Consider the following 16,467-nt stretch of genomic DNA (forward strand, 5'->3'; position numbering starts at 1 on the left):
TATATTTTTCGTCTCTTTTTGAATAGACTTGTCTAGCTTTTCTATGAAATTTTTTCGTACGTGTGATTGAATGTTTGCATTATTCCTTGAGCGGTGCGAACTGATTTGCGTCGGTCCGATAAAATTTTCTGGTTCATTCAATCGAGCAACATCACTTTCAAAAATTTAGTAAACCCTAATCGTCGGTTTAACTGATTTTTCGAGTTTACTCATCGCATAAAAATAAATAGATATTCCATCACGTAAACAGTTTGAATAATAAGAAATTACGGGAACACAAAAAAAAAATTAAAATGATCAATTTCATCATTCAATAGCGTCAATTTACCTGAAATAATAAATCCACAAAGTCTTTAATTTCCTTAATATTTTAATTGAACTTTGAAAAAATGTAAACAAAACACAGTTCATGAATTTCCGAGAATTATTGAAGCGCCGATGCCCAAGGGGGTGTCATCGGTTGTGGATTCTGAAGGTACGACATGACAACAGCGGATATCGACAGCATGAAGCTGCTCAGTATTTGTTTGGTGTCATCAGTCACTCGTGAATTGGCGAAGCTTATGCAGGAGCAGTAGAGAGCGACCCAGGCACACCATTTCAGTCTCATCATGAGTCCACACATGCTGAATATCATGCCGAGGATGTTCATGTAGTCTGGTGTCAAGTCATCCCCCGGCTGGGTCTGGCCACTTGCTACTGACGGTTTGTACCTTATTTCTTTGTCAGGGCGACGAGGATCTGACGAGTTCATCATCCTACAATGTCCTTTGTCATTTAAAGAACTGTTTTAGAGGTTAACTGGTGTTTTCATTGCAGGAAACTTACGTGCGGAGGTTTATGGCGATCTTCCGGGCGTTTTGAGGTTAGTCCCACCAAATGTTTTTGTTTATCACTTGAATTTGGGGGAGAAGTACGAGGTCTTGAGGAATTTATTCGTGGGGAGGAATGTAAATGGATTTTAGAGGTAATTGTGGAGGTTTCGATAATTGAATTATGGCCCTGGTGCATTAAGTAAATATATCAGTCTGTAGAGAACTAGTTGACGTGTGTCCACGAATCCCAAACGTTCTGCGCAGCCTCGTGATTTATAATGATCATTCAATAATCATTTATGGTAATTCGCTTCAACAGAATGCGACTATTTTTTTTCATGGACGTTTCAACCTTAGGAAAACTCTCTAGACGTAATGAAAGAGAAAACTGATACTAAACAGCTAGAATTCCTCTGAATATAATTAGTAGCGTTAAATGCCCACGAGATAACTGTAAATGTTTTCTTTATCAAAAGAGTTACTTTTGAATTTATTATTTTGCTTTTGCGTATATCTTGGCGTGAGTTGTTGCATAGTGTCTCAGCAGCTGAGAAAATTTAGGAGATAAAAACTGAGAAAGTTATTAATGACGGGAAACAATTAAAACAAAACTTATTCTAATAATTCTAGTCATTTAAGATCAGTACAATGATTGTTCTTGTGCAATTGAATAAGGAAAATACTAGCATCGTAATGCTTCTTACGAGGGAAATGATGAACCAGAGGTGAAAATTTTTATAAATATTACGAGAGCGATATTGTTCTGTCGTTTAAATCAACGTCAAGTGGTTGATTAGGTGAAACATATACCAAAAGATGATAAAAAAAGACAGAATACATTATTAGTAAGGTAGATCTGAGATCTAGCTATTACTTTTTAATTAATTTTAGATGCCTCGATGACAAGGGCATCACGAGAACTAGGGGGATAAATGATAAAAGAAGAAGAATGATTAATCAATCTGTTGCGCACATCTCTTGCAATGGTTAGCTAATCAAAATCTAGTAAAAAAAAATTTACCCGCACGTTAATCACATCTCAACTAATTTCTAAGTTTGATTCATAATATGATTGTCATAATGTAGAATGGCGGATGTTTTTCATTGACTGCCCTCAATTGCAGTGCCAACTAAAGTCAATTAGTCTTCATCCCGTGCCAGTGAATCGTAACTTATTGATAAACGGTCCACTGACTGATCTGTGGAATCGATATATTAATTTCACATCTTAACTAATAACGTCGTAAGCTTTGAACGCAGGACAGGAAGGGAAAAATTTTCAGATAAACTTTTGATGGGGTGATCTATACCTTTTATTATTTCTATCATTCTCCTTCAGATAATCATTAGGAAGACATTGTTTCTACTTCTTATATAGATCTTTCTATACATTGATTCCATACATATACATGAATTACCCTCGACTCGGACAACTTCACTGTTTCATCGACTAGAAGTAGTATTAAAGAAAACTATTCCGTCAATTCAATTACTTTCTCCCATGAAATTCGCGAGATTAAATTGCCCACACGGCTATAAGAAATCTCCCAATGACTCTCTCCTGTTCATCAGGCGAGAGTAATAAATAGTCATGTTACATCACTAGAATCCATTCACGTAGTTTGAGGATGAGCAGATGAATGAATTGATAATGTATCACTAAACGTAATGATTATCCTAACAATTATACAATTATTCGTTTGAAAATCAAGGTCACGGATGAAAAAAATCTATAGAAAAACGTAAACCTTTTTTCAAGAAATTCCATTGGAATTCTGTTAAAATATTCTATTTGTTTCTTTGCGCCAATTGTACAAAAAATTATCCAACTCTCATTTGTGATTCTAAATAGATATTTGTTTATTGAAAAAGGTCTGTAGATGTTGATTTTTCTATATAACTCATTCTGTTGGGAATATTTATCTAAGAATTCTCGGTCATAAATTGTTCAAATTTTTTCCCCAAGAATTTCTATTGCAAAAAGAAAAATCGATTAAATTTTAATAAAATCGTTCATAAAATTCTTCATAGAATTCTAATGGAAATTCCCCAGAATTTCTTGAGAAAAGCGCCAGCTTTTCTATTGAATTTCTTGACGTGTGCATTAATGACCTAGAATGATTTAAACTCATTGGGTTTCGGAATTAACTGGATTTCATAAAAATTCTGGGGCAATGTTTATTCCTCTCGTTCTAGAGCCATAAACTAATAAAACATCAGTTTTATCGAATTACTGAACATCAATCAATAAAAATAGGAAGATTTATTCACTTCTTCATGCCACAGCTCAAGGAATAATAAAATCATTCAATTTTCGCCTTTACATTTGTGCTATTGAAAATTAAAAAAATAGAATTTCGTATGCTCGACTAATTCTGAACTACTCTGTACATCAATGAAGTCTAAATTATTACATATTTATTAATTCTAAATTCTCTCCTGTTGCATATTCGCCCCAATTGCTTCAAACTCCTTCATTTTGCAGTCATTCACGCAGGAAAAGATTTCCTAGAAAAACCTAGCGAATTTGATAGAAAATTCCATTAGTGTTCACTATTGTTTTTTGAATAAGAATATTAATAGGAATATTTTTATAGGGATTCCTCGACATGAATTTCTCAGTTTTTTCTACTCCATTTTTCCTCTTTTTTAAACAAGAAAATTAAATTTAAGGCTTCGAAAATATCTCAGTACAATAGATTGTCCAGAAAAATCGAATTCTATCAATTTTTTTTCTATAGAATATTTTCCATTTAAAAAAACGTGCAGATAAGCTGCGCAATATTTTAATAGAATCGACCAAAAACTAATAGAAAGAATTTTCTAACGAATTCGCTGGATTTTCCACGAAATTTCTTCGTACGTGTTTTCATATTGCCAAGTGGTCACCCATCAACTGACCAAAATTATGAATAAATCTTGAATAATTTATTTCCCCTCCTAAATAATTATTTTTCGTGTGTAAATCAGCAAAAAATATGGAAAAAACTTTAGTGATTCAGTCCTTGACGTAACGCCTAAATACTCTGTACAAACGTTTTCCTGCAAAATACAACATTTGTTCCCTCCATTGCGATGAAAAATCAGGACATAGAAAAAATCAGATGATCTCCTAAATTAACTCTAATATCACTAATTCAATGGCCTATTTCACCCATTTCAATTGAAATTTGAAAAGTCTGTCTTCAGTTTAATAGACGGAGTCGCTGTTTTGTTGATTGTTTTCAATGTATCCGGATGTTTATTGTGCCGTTGTGCCTGTTGATGGCTCAAACGCACAGCATTCTCCAATTTAGTCTTCAGTTCCGTTGATTGTGACATCAGTGTTTTGAATTCTTGTGGATATTTCGGACCTATTTTACTCAACCACTGGAAACTCTGCTGATGAAGTGTAACTTGATACTTGCTTCCTCGCTGCAGTTTATTTTCATCCAGTAGATAATTTATTAATATCGGAACTAGTAGAGTCAGCATTTGTATCCCTGGAAGGGAATTATAAACATTAGAAACGTCATTTAAACATGATTCCTCTTAAACTAGTCGAATTGAGCTCCAAAATTACGAAAATTGATTCATTCCATTTTATTAATTTACTAAGCGGCTTCGGGAGTGAACAAAAAATACTGAAATACGTGAAAAACTTTGCGCCATGAATTCTCAGCCCAAAGGGGATGGAAAAATCTGAAGGATAGCTTAAAAAATTCGTTCTTTTCTGTGAACTGAATGAAACGAGTTGAGGGTGATTGGAAGAGGAAAAATAATTTTTTTTAATGTTTAAAAATGCGAGGTGGTTGATACGTGTGGGCGCCGCCATTTGCTCTGATGCCCTCTCCCTCTACCGCAAGGGGGACTAAAGATGGCGGTGTCCCCCTCGTATTTTCAAATATTTCTTCATTAATTTTTAAACCCTGTTTTCATGCACCTAATGATGAAATTTTGCTACAATACTATCCATAAACAGTAATAATATCAGAAAAAACGTCCTGTAATCAGACATCGGCATAATCGAAATTTTGAATTGCAGTTAAATTTGGAATAAGTCAATTGTTAATATAACTCGTCAATTTTTTTATTTTAAAAATAACCATCAATTTAAATTTTCAAATTCGAATTATTTTATCAACCAATAATTGAGAAATTAAATTACCAGTAATATTATTTTTCAAATTTCAATTACGATAAATAAATTTGAATTACTGTAAACTGCAACTTCTCATAATATTACTAAAAGTACTGATTGACGCCGATCTATGCCCGTAATAATTCACAAAAAAAATTCATCCTATAAAATTCAGAATCCAAATCAAGCCAATATAATCTTCAAAATACCTTGCATCAAATCTCCTACTCAGCATGAAACCAACGCCAAAAAAATTAATACAACCACCACCGAAAAAGCCCCCAAAACAGAAACTTACGATTTCCGGGTTCAGCGAGAGCGATCAGAGCCTCAATAGTCCCAACGCACTCGAGCGTGTACGACAGCTCGACCTCCCCCTCGACCACCTGACTCCTGTCGCTGTACAAATACTCAACAATTCTGGGTGCCAGTGCATGAATGTACGGCGTACTGATGCTCTTCTCAGGGTACAAAAAAATCGTCTTCAGTGTCTGCACGCACTTGAGTTTGACAACTGTATTATTGGACTGCATGGCCTGCCTGAAGTGATTGATGCATGGAAACAGTAGATTAGGCGCACTGACGACCTCCGGCACAGCATGAAGAACGAAGACCCCGATCCCCAGCATCATGGTGACCTCGTCCATCTTGCCCCCGTCGTCCCCAGTCTTGGCAAGATCGACGATCTTAGCAAGTGCACTCTGAAGAAGACTGGTGTACTGCTCTCGACACCTCTCATCCCTCGCGTATTTATCAGTGATGAGGCACTTGAGGCAGTGCAGAGCAGCGTGAATCGACACATCAGTCGTGACTCTAGCATTCTGATTGTCAGCGCGCACCCCGATTTCGTGAATGACCCCAGTGGTGAGGTACAGCAGGGTCGGTAGAATGGAAAGGGCGCCCTGAGGTGCGCAGAGACTGGGCAGTGACTCCATGACACTCAGCGCCGAGGCAATGAGCTTGCCACTCTCTTCAGTGAGGAGAAATCCCCTCTGCGAGAGGATCGCAGTGGCGCCATCAGGATTGGGGTTCAACGCGGGTATCTGTCTCACTAAGAGACACAAGCACACCTCGACAATGGCAAAGACGAGGGACTCCCCTGGCACGAGCTCCCCATCGCCCCCTTCGCCAAGAAGATCCAATTCAGCAGTGTCTTTACTCTCCTGATTAGCAGGCACCATCTCCTTGAGTTTCTTCTTCTTCCTCTCGTTCAGGCACTCCTGGGTCGCCTTCATCACCTGCTTCAATACCTCCATGGACATCCTCTGGATGACGAAGCTCTCCCTCGTGAGGATCAACCTGTGGAGAACATTACAGAGCTCGATGCAGAGGGTCGAGTCCCTCGTGAAGACCTCTCTCGTCCAAGAAGAGTCCAATAGCGTGTACAGTGCGTTCAGACAGGTCTCGATGTTCTGGCTTGACTCCGATGATCTTGGGCTGCACAGAGCCTCCATGCAGATCCCAAACAGCAGGTGGAAACGTTCGATGTTGAAGTCGGATTTGGTGTTGTCGGAGTTGTTGTTGACGCCAGTGATGCCCCTGTTGTTGTTGGGTGTTGAAGCCTGGCTGACATCAGTGGTGTCATCGACGTTGAAGCCTCTGGCGTTGAGCCACAATGTGGCTGCGTGGAGGATCGGCGCCCAGGACTTGGCGTAATAAGGTCTCGCTGACTCCATGGTATCAGTCGTGTAGAAGGCGCCTCCATCGTGAGGCAATTGACTTGAGAATTCAGGAGGCAGTGACAGCAAGGCGTGATCCCTGAGGGCTGCCAGCCAGTGTTGACTCAGGCTCAAAAGCTCCGGTTGAACGAGGCTCAGCAGACTCTCGTTCTGCGACTCAAACTGCCCGAAGAGATCGTCCGACTCGGTTAAATTGGAGTTTCTGTTTTTCTCCAAAGTACTCGGAGCTGTTCCCTCGTTGATCATGGCGACGACGTAGACCTCTGCCCACGCCTTGAGGATGGCGAGTCTCTCGAGGGTCGAGAGGCTCTCGTTGTACAGTTGGGGACGAGTGTTTCCCTCTCGCAATTTCTCCAATGAAGACACCAGCAACTGATGAACCCTTCGGAGATCGTTGAGGTCTCGTGCAACCCCACTGCCGATCCAGGCGCTGCAGGCCTCGCAGGCAGCTGCGGTCACGTGTGACGCTGTGTCCGCTGAGAAGGCCGGCCTCAAGGCGGCTCCCACCTGCGCTTGGAACTGCTCCAGCAGCAGGTGCCCTGGGAACTCGGGCTCGGGGACTTTGGCGAACTTCTCGATGATGTCTTGGAGGGTCTGAAGCCCCTCCAAACGCAGGGGATCGCAGTCACTGGTCGCAGCTATGAACGCCATTCTCACTAGATCAGACAGATGAAGGACGAGGTAATCCCCTCGTCCCTTGATCTGCTGGAGCTCCTTGGCGACGGCCAGATCGAAGTGCGCTTGTTTATTGTTCATGCAAGTCGCGATTATTCGTCTTATGCACTGAGCAGCGAAGACCCTTGTCGGCCATCTCGGCGAGACACTTGGCCGTTGTTTAGACTCGTCAGCATGGAATTCGGCTTGATCATCGTCACCCTCGGCATCCGCTGAGTCGTTGTCCCCAGCGGAGTCCTCTGTGGCCACAGCAGCAGCTTCGTCAGGTGTGCTGGACTCGGAAGCAACAGTGAGAACGTCTTTGCAGAGGGACAACCACTGGGACAAATTGTCAGCAGCTAGCATCTGCAGCATGCTTGTCAACGTGTCATGAATATCTTTGATCAGTGCACTATCGGTTTCTGTGTCAAGCATGCTGAAGAGGACCCCGGGGAGGCCGGTCTCGGTGATGGTCAGACCCTCCACCATGTTGGTGTCCCTGCTCTCATTAGCAAGACTCATAGCGTGCTCGCATACCTCCTTGGCTTCTCGTTGCGCCAGTTGTCTGAGGCATGATATCGCCGCCTTTCTCAGCAACAAGTGATTGCTGGATAGTGTACGGCAGAGGTTTGGCACGAGAGAAGACAGATTGACGTGACGGGGTGCGAAGAGGTGGAGTTGCTGGAGGCAACCGGTGGCCTCCGCCTGGACGAGGGGATCCTGGTGGTCCTGCATTATTGCACAAGCGCAGAGGAATGAGGAGCGGGCCATGCAGATGGAGGACGTGTTGCCCTGGAGTTCTGGGCCTATTGTTGTGATCAACGCCGAGAGGACCTTTCCTATGCACTGGTGGACGTCTATGTAAGAGTGGGGGACGTTCAGCAGGAGAGTTAGGATGAGGGAGAGGGTGGGCTCGACGTAGCCACGGAACATGGGGCCCCCTGAGTCGGCTATCAGGGCGAGGGCGTGCAGCGCCCAGACTTGAACCACTGGGGATGAGTTGTCTTGGGCGAGGGCCAGGAGAATGCTGACGCTTGTGTTGAGGTGCTGGCTGGAGCCCATACCACCCACGTATCTGTGGAGGCAGCCCAGGGCCAGCGAGTGACCGGTTCTGCTGGCCACGTCGCGGGCCGATTTCAAACGATCGAAACTCGTCTGCGCCAGTTCGGCTGTGAACTTTGGGTCAGAGATCACTTGGGCCAGTCTACCCACTGCCTCGCCGGCTGCCCAGCGGAGGATCGAGTTGCCGCTTATCAGTGTGCTTATTATCAGATTTGTCGCCAACTTCTTCACGTCCTCCTGACCGAAGCCCGTTTTAGCCTCGTTCAGACCTTTCAGGCCACTCAGGACCGCTGTGAAGACGTTCATTTGAATCGCCTCTTGACGACCCGATTTCGCGTGCTTTATGCATTCGCCGAAGTGGTCCAGCATCTGGAGACGGTGTTTGTTGGCCACGCGGGGGAATATTTGGCCGAAGAGGGAGACCGAGAGGTCGATCACGGCGACGCCGAGGGGGAGGGGACCCGGGATTATCTCGTCTGAGGGGACCGGCCGGTAGAGACAGCAGGCGTTGTGCTCCAGGGCACCTGAACCTGCTGCACTGTTTGGTTGCAACTGGAATGAGAAAAGTCGGCGGTGTTTAGGGGGTGACGAGAGCCTCGGCGGGGGGATCGGTTTCCGGAGATGGGGTTTTGAAGGGCTTGAGGGGATTTCCAGTTGACTGCGTTGCTGGGAGTCTAGGGGCGGTGGAAGTGAACTTCATCGATTTGGCGAACTGGAAGTTGAGGGTGAAGGGGAGGAATTGGGGGGAGGGGAGGAAGCCTCCCACGATTTTTCTTCGTTAAGGTGATTTTCAACAGCTGGGGGGGAACATTAGGAATTGGCAAGCCCAATTTAACACTGGATTGCCAAACATTTTGGAATGAGTGTATTATGGATTTTTTAATTTATTCTTTTGATCTAGTTTTCTTTTTTTTTTGGCTCTTGGGTTCAGAATTGATTGTTTCATTTGTTCCTTGTAGGGAATCGTTTGTTCGTCGTTTGTTTGTCCTGAAAACACTATTATTATCCTGAATAATTGCAAGAATTTTATTCATTTTTCAATTGATTGATAATCAATTGAGAGAAAATAGTCAAACATTGCAATTATTCGAGATGATAGCAGTGTTTTCAGAATGAACAAACGATTCCTTACAACGAACAAATATTTTTTTATTGCCCCCTTTTTTTTATTCAACCTTTCTCACGAGGGTGACAATTAAAAAATTGATTGTTTCATTTGTTCCTTGCAAGGAATTGTTTGTTCGTCGTTTGTTCGTCCTGAAAACACTGCTATTAATCAGAATCATTGCCTCCAGTTATCCATAAAAAGTCATAATATTCAAAAATTGCAATTTTTAAAATTATTTTAGTCTCCGTTTTACTCGAAAAATTATTTCTCTAAATCCATAATGAATCAATCAATTATCAAAGTATTTCCAAAAATTGATTTCACGACAAAAACATGCAATTTGCCCTCAATCTATGAGAAAATTAATTCCCACTCGATTTGACGTCATTCCACCTCCCGAAAACGACGAATCGCCTCGAAATATACATTCAAATATTTCATAGTATAATTTTAGATCAACGAGATATTGAACTCACGTGTTCGACGTCTGATCTTCGACATGGTTCCATCTTAGCATGAAAACAACAAAAATGTCAAAATACGTAAACTGTCAAACAAGTTTAAAAATAGGCTTCCATTCGGAAGCAAAAATCCTCTGACTCAGCCACAATGAAGCACAGATAAATTTCATTAAAAAATCTAGCGAGTTCTGTATAAAATTCTATTGCATTTCTATTGAATTAAAATTTCGCTTTTATTTAATTAAAATTTAATCAATAATTTTTCTATTGAACTTCGATCAATTAAAAATCTATCAGTTTTAGCTTTACTGCGCGTTTTTTATGAACATGATTTTTCATTAAAAAAATCAAGCGAAAAAACTTGAAAAAATTGAGTCCAAGAATTTCTATTAATTTTTTTTTCTGTAGAATATTCTCCATTGAACATTTAGATAAAAAAAATCTCAATAGAAATTCCTATCCAATTTTCTTGGAAAATTGCTATCCAACTTTCTACTGAAATTTTTTTTACCCACGTAAGAATGACAATCATTACCTGATCCTCGATAGTCCGATGTTCGGTTTCCTGCAGCCAAGTCCCCAAAATAACCGAATCATTGGCATGACACACAATCCTCAATAGCGAAGTGGTGGTATTCCCGGGATTCTCCGTCAGTGTGAACTCCGAGACAAGCATCCTCAGTAGATGCGTGTAAGACCCCTCGAAAGTTTGTGGAGGAAGTAATAAAAGTGTCTCGTACAATCTGAGCCTGACCATGGCTGTGGGAGCTTTCAGCTGTTGTCCATAATTCTTGAGAACAGGAGATAAATTAGTGAGCATTGCCAGAGCGGACTCGATGGGTGTGAGGAGTCTCCTGGTGATGTCGTCATTGAGTAGTTCAGGGCAGTGGAGGAGGAAGCTGTGCATAGCTGAGAGAGCCCCAGCCCTGCCCTCGAGAGTGACCTGCCAGGTGAAGGCGTCCCCCCTGGCCTTTTCGCTCTCCAACTCCTTGGTGGACCTGGGGAATGAGTTCCTCCAGAGGAGGAGCATCCTGGGAAGGAGGCCCTTGACCACAGCAGTCCCCAGAGTCATGATGGCCCCAATGAGGAGCCAGCCAGCATGAGTTCTATTCAAAGAGAGCCTGCTGTTCTGGCTGGCACTCCTCAGCAGCTCCTCAGCAGTATTAAAAATGATCTTGCCCTTGGTGTGAGGCACCCCCAGAGGTGAGAGCCTCACACTCCCCAGAACAGCAGCCAACGCCCCACTGTAGCCAGCAATAGCCTCCGGTGAGCTCCGCATATTCTCGATCCCCTCGACACAGCGATCGATCAGAGGAGTGATCTGACTGGGCACAGCAACGCAGATGCACCTGAGGCACCAGGCAGCAGCCAGCCTCGCTGCCTGACAAGGATGAACGAGAACCGCCAGAGTCGTGTCAATCAAGTTCAACGAAGGCTCCACCAGGAGATTCGAGGCAGTGGTCCCCAGGCCCAGCACCAAATTCCCCATCTCCTGGAGTGCGCACACTAGCAAGTGCTGGCTGAAGAGAGTCTCCTGATTGCAGTCCTTGGCATTCTCAGGATTGAAGTCAATGGAGTTCATCTGCTTGAGAATGACGTGAGCTGTCTCCTTGCAGGCGGCTGCCTGTGCCCCCTCCCCCAGGAGCTTCCCGATGGTCCCTCGAAGGATGAAATTTATGCACTTTCGGGAGTAAACTGCGTCGACGTGAGAACTCGCGGCCTTGGGGTTGGCAACGAGGTCCAGGACGTGTGCCACAATTGGCCCGATGTTTCTCTCCAGCCACACACCCCCCAGGATCTGCACGAATACGACGTAAGCGTGGGTGACACCGACTCTCACCTCTCTATTCACCCCCGAGCTGCCCTTGATTATCTCGCCAGTCCCCTTGAGAAATCCCACACCACCCCGCAGGAAGCCAGACATGAGAATATTCAATACTTCGTCCAGGGATATTGGTTTCATCGATTTACTCTGGGCCCCCATGTTCTTCCCCTTTGGCGGTGGTAATTGAGTCATTGCCACTAGGGTTCCCAGTAATTTGGCCACTGCACATCGCACCTCGTAGTTGGAGCCCTCGAATGCTCTGAAGCACAGAGTCGCCATGCTCTCGATCTCACTCGTGTAGAGGAAGGGCGCGTGATTCAGCATCTCCAGCAGGCATTTGGCAGCTGCACATCTCACAGCCATCACTCTGTCTGTCAGCGATTGCTTCGACACTTTGTAGATCTCTTTGTGAACATTCGTTATTGCCGTTCCCATTCCTGCACAGACCTTCTCCAATGTGTGCATTATCTCAATTCTCGACTGGGACTCAGCTGAGCGCAGGGATTTTATCAGGATCTGAACAGTCTCCTCGTAGGATCTTCCCATCATTCTCCCCAGCTTCTCGTACATGGCACCAACACAGCAGATCGCTGCCAATCTCGTGGGGAGAAAGCTCGGGGAGTCGTCCTTGTTCTTCAGGATGTCGTTGCACTTGTTGACTGTGTCGAAGAGGAGGAAGGTGTCGCCGACGCTGAAGAGGGTGGCCAGGCATCTCGCTATCAGTCTTCGAGTTGGGGGTCCTGGGGCGCCCTGCATGTGGCGCGTCAACTGCTCCACCAGCTTCTGCTGGCAGCCCTTTATGTCGTTCTTCTGCGCTGCCACCAGGACCTTGTCCAGGAAACGCAGCCACTCGAAGACGAATACTGGACGCTTCGCCTCCGGAATCTGGTCCAGGGCGGCCTCGTTCAGGGTCAGACTGTGACTCAGCTCCATCATCCTCGTGGGGTGGGTTCGATGGTGATCGGTTACTGGGGGGTCATCTCTCGGGGGTGGGAGGGAGATCAGTGCAGCGGAGGGTGAGGATTCGTGTCAGGTGAGGGGGCTAGCCATCAAGGCCAGGGGTCTGTTGGGGGAGGGGTTTTTTTATGATTCACGAGGTGATGATCGTTTCACTGCGGTTAGGGGAGTCGCGGGGCGGTTATCACGCACTCGGGGAGGTTAGAACACTCCGGGATTATTGGGCTCAATGTCGAGAAATGGGGAATGTCAGGTTTCGAGCACTTTGCGGGTATGCTGGCGACGTTTTACTGGTGCAGTGTTTGTTTCCCTCGGTCTTTTTTTAGTTTGGCATTTTGGAGATGGCAGGCGACGCGAGTGCCCTCTCTGGGGGGGGGGTCGGCGGTCGGTAAAACAGTCGCGGGCAGTCGGGGGCTTATGAAGTTCTGGAAATTTTTTGGAGGGAAATGGTGCAGGCAGTTTTTCGGGGGTTTCGGGGTGAATTTTTTGGCTGGAGACGTGGGGGTGGGTTGCAGTAATGGGGTTTAGTAGTTTTCGTGGGGAAGTATTGGGTTTTGCAGCTGGAGAATGAATTAATGTCGTGGTGAATATTTTGTGTGCCGAGACGGTGGCAAGTAGGGGAATTGGGCTGTTCGATTGTGATTCTTTCCTTTTTGAATTGTTAGGAAAATTGATGTTATGATCGTTAGAAAATAAGCTGAGGAAGTGGAAGTTTTTTTACGGCGAATGGAGAAGGTTGGAATCATTTCGGAATAAGGTAGGAATTTTATGTTCAGAAATATTTTTTTTTGTTCTTTTATGTTCAGAAATCTATTGTTTTTTTTCGACGGAATGGGATTTTCTTGATTGAATTGGCGAAGACTAGTGGAATTTCTTTTAAAAAAATGAAATTCAGAATTTGTCTCTTTCATCACAGTTTTCAACAATTTTAATCATCATCAGTGTCACTTCAGTTACATGATAAACTAGATTATCGTCTCAATAAATACAATCGTAAAAAAAATCTCTCAATCGAATAAATAATCGAAAGAAATCGTCTTAAATGAATTAAATGCCTACTACAACTACTCCAGACGAGGAGATCACTATCGTTTAGATACAATTTTACAACTACATTACTCGAGCCTTCCACCTATTTACAGTGCGATCATTATCCTACATAGCAAGAATTATGTAAAAAATTCATTTACAGAGTATCGTAGATTGAAACTGGAGGTTTTCTCTCTAGACTGTATAATTGGGATTTCAATTGGAATTGACGGGGAGAAGAGAAGAATTTCGTATGATACAATAGGCCAGCAGTTGGATATTTCAAAAAATGAACGAATAAATGCATTCCACAGGGAATTGATTCTGTCAGGCCATAGGGACAGGCGATACAACCGACTAAGGCCTCAATGTTATTTTCTCATCTCTCCATTCTCAAAAGATCGTGGTCCCATGGCTAAATATATCCTCCATTCTCTGTTTCATTTATTGTACAATTTGTTAAAATATTTAAATATCACGTGCGAAAAAATTTCATGGAAAAACAGCGAGTTTGTTAAAAAATTCTATTGCATTTGGGTTCTGTTGAAGAATTCTGCAGCTTCGCTGCAAGTTTTTTAAATAGAAAATATCCAATTGAAACTTTTCTGGAAAAAACGTAGAATTTTACGTTTAACTTAATTTGAATTTCATTTAGAATTCGTCGGTGTTAATTTTCCTAGTTTTTTCCACTCAATTTTTCTTCTCTTGTCATTAAAAAAATCAAATAAAAGAACATCACAGAATAAATTTATAGACATCGAATTCTGTTGATTTTTTTCAACAAATCTTTTTCGCACGTGATTAAATAAAACATTAGACACTGCTCTCGCCCCTGCCAACAAGGGTGATAGGATAGACGTATTTCTTTCTCTTGGCGTTGAAAAAAGGCGATGTGTGTTGAGCATGACCAGGTGTTGGTGATAGACCACGAAGTAATGGAAGTGAGGCATCACCGGATATGCCAGTACTGGCGTCGAAACGTTTTTTCCACTCGGCGCCGAGATCGGTTGCTGGGGCCATTAGTCTTTTGCACTCTGGTGAACTTCTGACACTCAGAAAAACATCATTGTTGTCATGGGCGCCTCTTTTTTTCTCGTAATAATCGAGGCTCGATGCCAATCTCTCCGTCTCGGGGTAGGGAAAATCAATCTGGACTCGATGGGATGTCTGAGTTATCCTGATGGAGTGTGATGAGGACGGGGTGGAGGTCTCTGATTGATCGTCTCGACAGCAGGCCGCTGTACACACATTGTGCTCCCTGATAGAAACATATGTGAATGGGAAGTAGTTTGTGAGAGAGTAAATTAGTTTTACGGGCGAGAGGGAAAGGAGAAAAACAAGTTTTTCTAATAAATACTCTTAGAGATGGGGAAAATCCAGCACTTGATCTAAGAAGTTCTAGTGAATTCTTATTGAAGCTCTGATAGAATTCTATGAAAAAATTATTTTTGGTTTTTGCACCAATTCTATCGAAAATTATCAATGTCAATGAATATTTTTTTATTGAAAAAAGCCTAGAGATGGTGGTTTTTCTACAGGAATTCTCGGGCAGAACAATTTTTAAAAATTGAAAATTTTATTCAATTCTGTTGAAACTTCTGTTCAATTCATTAGGAAAACTTAAAATCCATTGACTTTTCTGAATTAAATATCTCTGTTAAATAATTTGCAGTAGAAATCGGCAAAAAAAACGATTAGAATTCCCTTCTATCAAATCAAAAAATTTCCTCGAGACTATTCTAATAGTTTCACCTAATAATTCTCATATTTAAATTTCTCATTAGGCCGTTCCCAGGAATTTTAACTGCAAAAATAAATTAAACTACTAAATTATTTTCTTTTGTCTGGTTCGGTTGAACTGACGTCCAGAAAAAAAAATTTAGAACATAATAACAGACAAAGTTTCTTAAGCAGTGTGTTATGAGGGGTTGATTTTTATTGATAGCTAATGTTTTTTTTTTTTTTTGAAAACAGATGGAGAAGAATAAATTGCTAGCAGAAAGAAAATACTTTAGTAGTTTACTTTATTTTTAAATTAAAAATTGCTGTGAACTGCGAAATGGCCTGGAGAAGTCTGAGAAATGTAAATGTCAATACAGGCGGTTGGAAAAGTAATTCAGTTGTAGCTAATAATTCTCGTAAACAACAAACCTCCTCAGAATAACAGAATCCCGTCTCCGCGGTACAGGCGGTAGTGGTTGTCCTCTATTGCTCCTCGCAGTCTCGAAACTAGCTTCACTATTCCCACTACTGCTATTGCTACCCCCATGATTATCATCCCTGAAACTACAATTCTTAACAGTCAGCATGGCAAAGTGCAAATTACTCTTGAAATCGTCAGCAGCTGTCGACAGATTCCCGGGTATTTTCGGTGTTCTTCGGATGGGTCTCGTCACAGGAAGTGGTGACGGTGGATTGCTCGCCTCGGACATTGTCTCGGGGGTTGCCAGGGGGGCTATCCGCTGCGTGTACTCCCAGTTGAGGGGGTGATTGAACCTGAACACCACAATCGACAGCGTCAATAATAATCCTCGCGAAATTATTTTACAATCAAACATAAATCGAAGAAGCAGAAGACATTCGTGATGATGAGTAATGAAAGATGAATGTGATTTGGTGGAACAACGTAAATATCGTCTTAAGCTTTGCGATTGAAGCACCTAGCTATTAGTACTAAAAATACAACGAGCACACAGTCATCATTTCTTCGTGTTCTTTTTCAATTATCTCAATTTCTTCGATTATTTTCCTGGTTTT

General features: G+C 42.8%; 3 protein-coding genes across 8 annotated transcripts in view; all 3 read right to left on the reverse strand.

Moving 5' to 3' along the window:
- Window positions 1–352: 352 nt before the first annotated feature.
- LOC107045317 (protein Asterix) lies at window positions 353–1,247 on the reverse strand. The gene is made up of 2 exons (XM_015267539.1): window positions 829–1,247; window positions 353–758 (listed from the first exon to the last, which is right to left on the reverse strand). Exon 2 carries the CDS (start codon window positions 755–757, stop codon window positions 425–427), a length of 333 nt encoding a protein of 110 aa, XP_015123025.1. The 5' UTR covers window position 758; window positions 829–1,247; the 3' UTR covers window positions 353–424.
- A 2,350-nt stretch (window positions 1,248–3,597) lies between these two features.
- On the reverse strand, window positions 3,598–12,986 carry LOC107045318 (HEAT repeat-containing protein 5B). 4 transcript variants are annotated; one of them, XM_015267540.1, is made up of 5 exons: window positions 10,435–12,986; window positions 9,915–9,947; window positions 5,234–8,882; window positions 5,145–5,159; window positions 3,598–4,297 (listed from the first exon to the last, which is right to left on the reverse strand). In XM_015267540.1, exons 1-5 carry the CDS (start codon window positions 12,658–12,660, stop codon window positions 3,975–3,977), a joined length of 6,246 nt encoding a protein of 2,081 aa, XP_015123026.1. In that variant the 5' UTR covers window positions 12,661–12,986; the 3' UTR covers window positions 3,598–3,974. The 4 variants fall into 4 exon arrangements, with proteins under 4 accessions (XP_015123026.1, XP_015123028.1, XP_015123027.1 ...); XM_015267542.1 differs by lacking the exon at window positions 9,915–9,947; XM_015267541.1 differs by lacking the exon at window positions 5,145–5,159.
- Window positions 12,987–13,597: 611 nt separating this feature from the next.
- LOC107045320 (sn1-specific diacylglycerol lipase alpha) overlaps window positions 13,598–16,467 on the reverse strand; it is a 32,494-nt gene continuing 29,624 nt past the window's right edge. For 2 of the 3 annotated variants that reach the window (XM_015267548.1, XM_015267549.1), the window contains exons 12-13: window positions 15,862–16,206; window positions 13,598–14,968 (exon numbers count right to left, since the gene is read on the reverse strand). In XM_015267548.1, the coding sequence (XP_015123034.1) occupies window positions 14,524–14,968; window positions 15,862–16,206 (790 nt within the window). In that variant the 3' untranslated portion in view covers window positions 13,598–14,523. The remainder of the gene's footprint in view (window positions 14,969–15,861; window positions 16,207–16,467) is intronic. The other variant, XM_015267550.1, reaches the window with a different exon arrangement.

The sequence above is a fragment of the Diachasma alloeum genome, unplaced genomic scaffold (assembly GCF_001412515.2).
Source record: "Diachasma alloeum isolate Michigan unplaced genomic scaffold, Dall2.0 Dall_scaffold_00914, whole genome shotgun sequence".
In the NCBI taxonomy this organism is placed as follows: Eukaryota; Metazoa; Arthropoda; class Insecta; order Hymenoptera; family Braconidae; genus Diachasma; species Diachasma alloeum.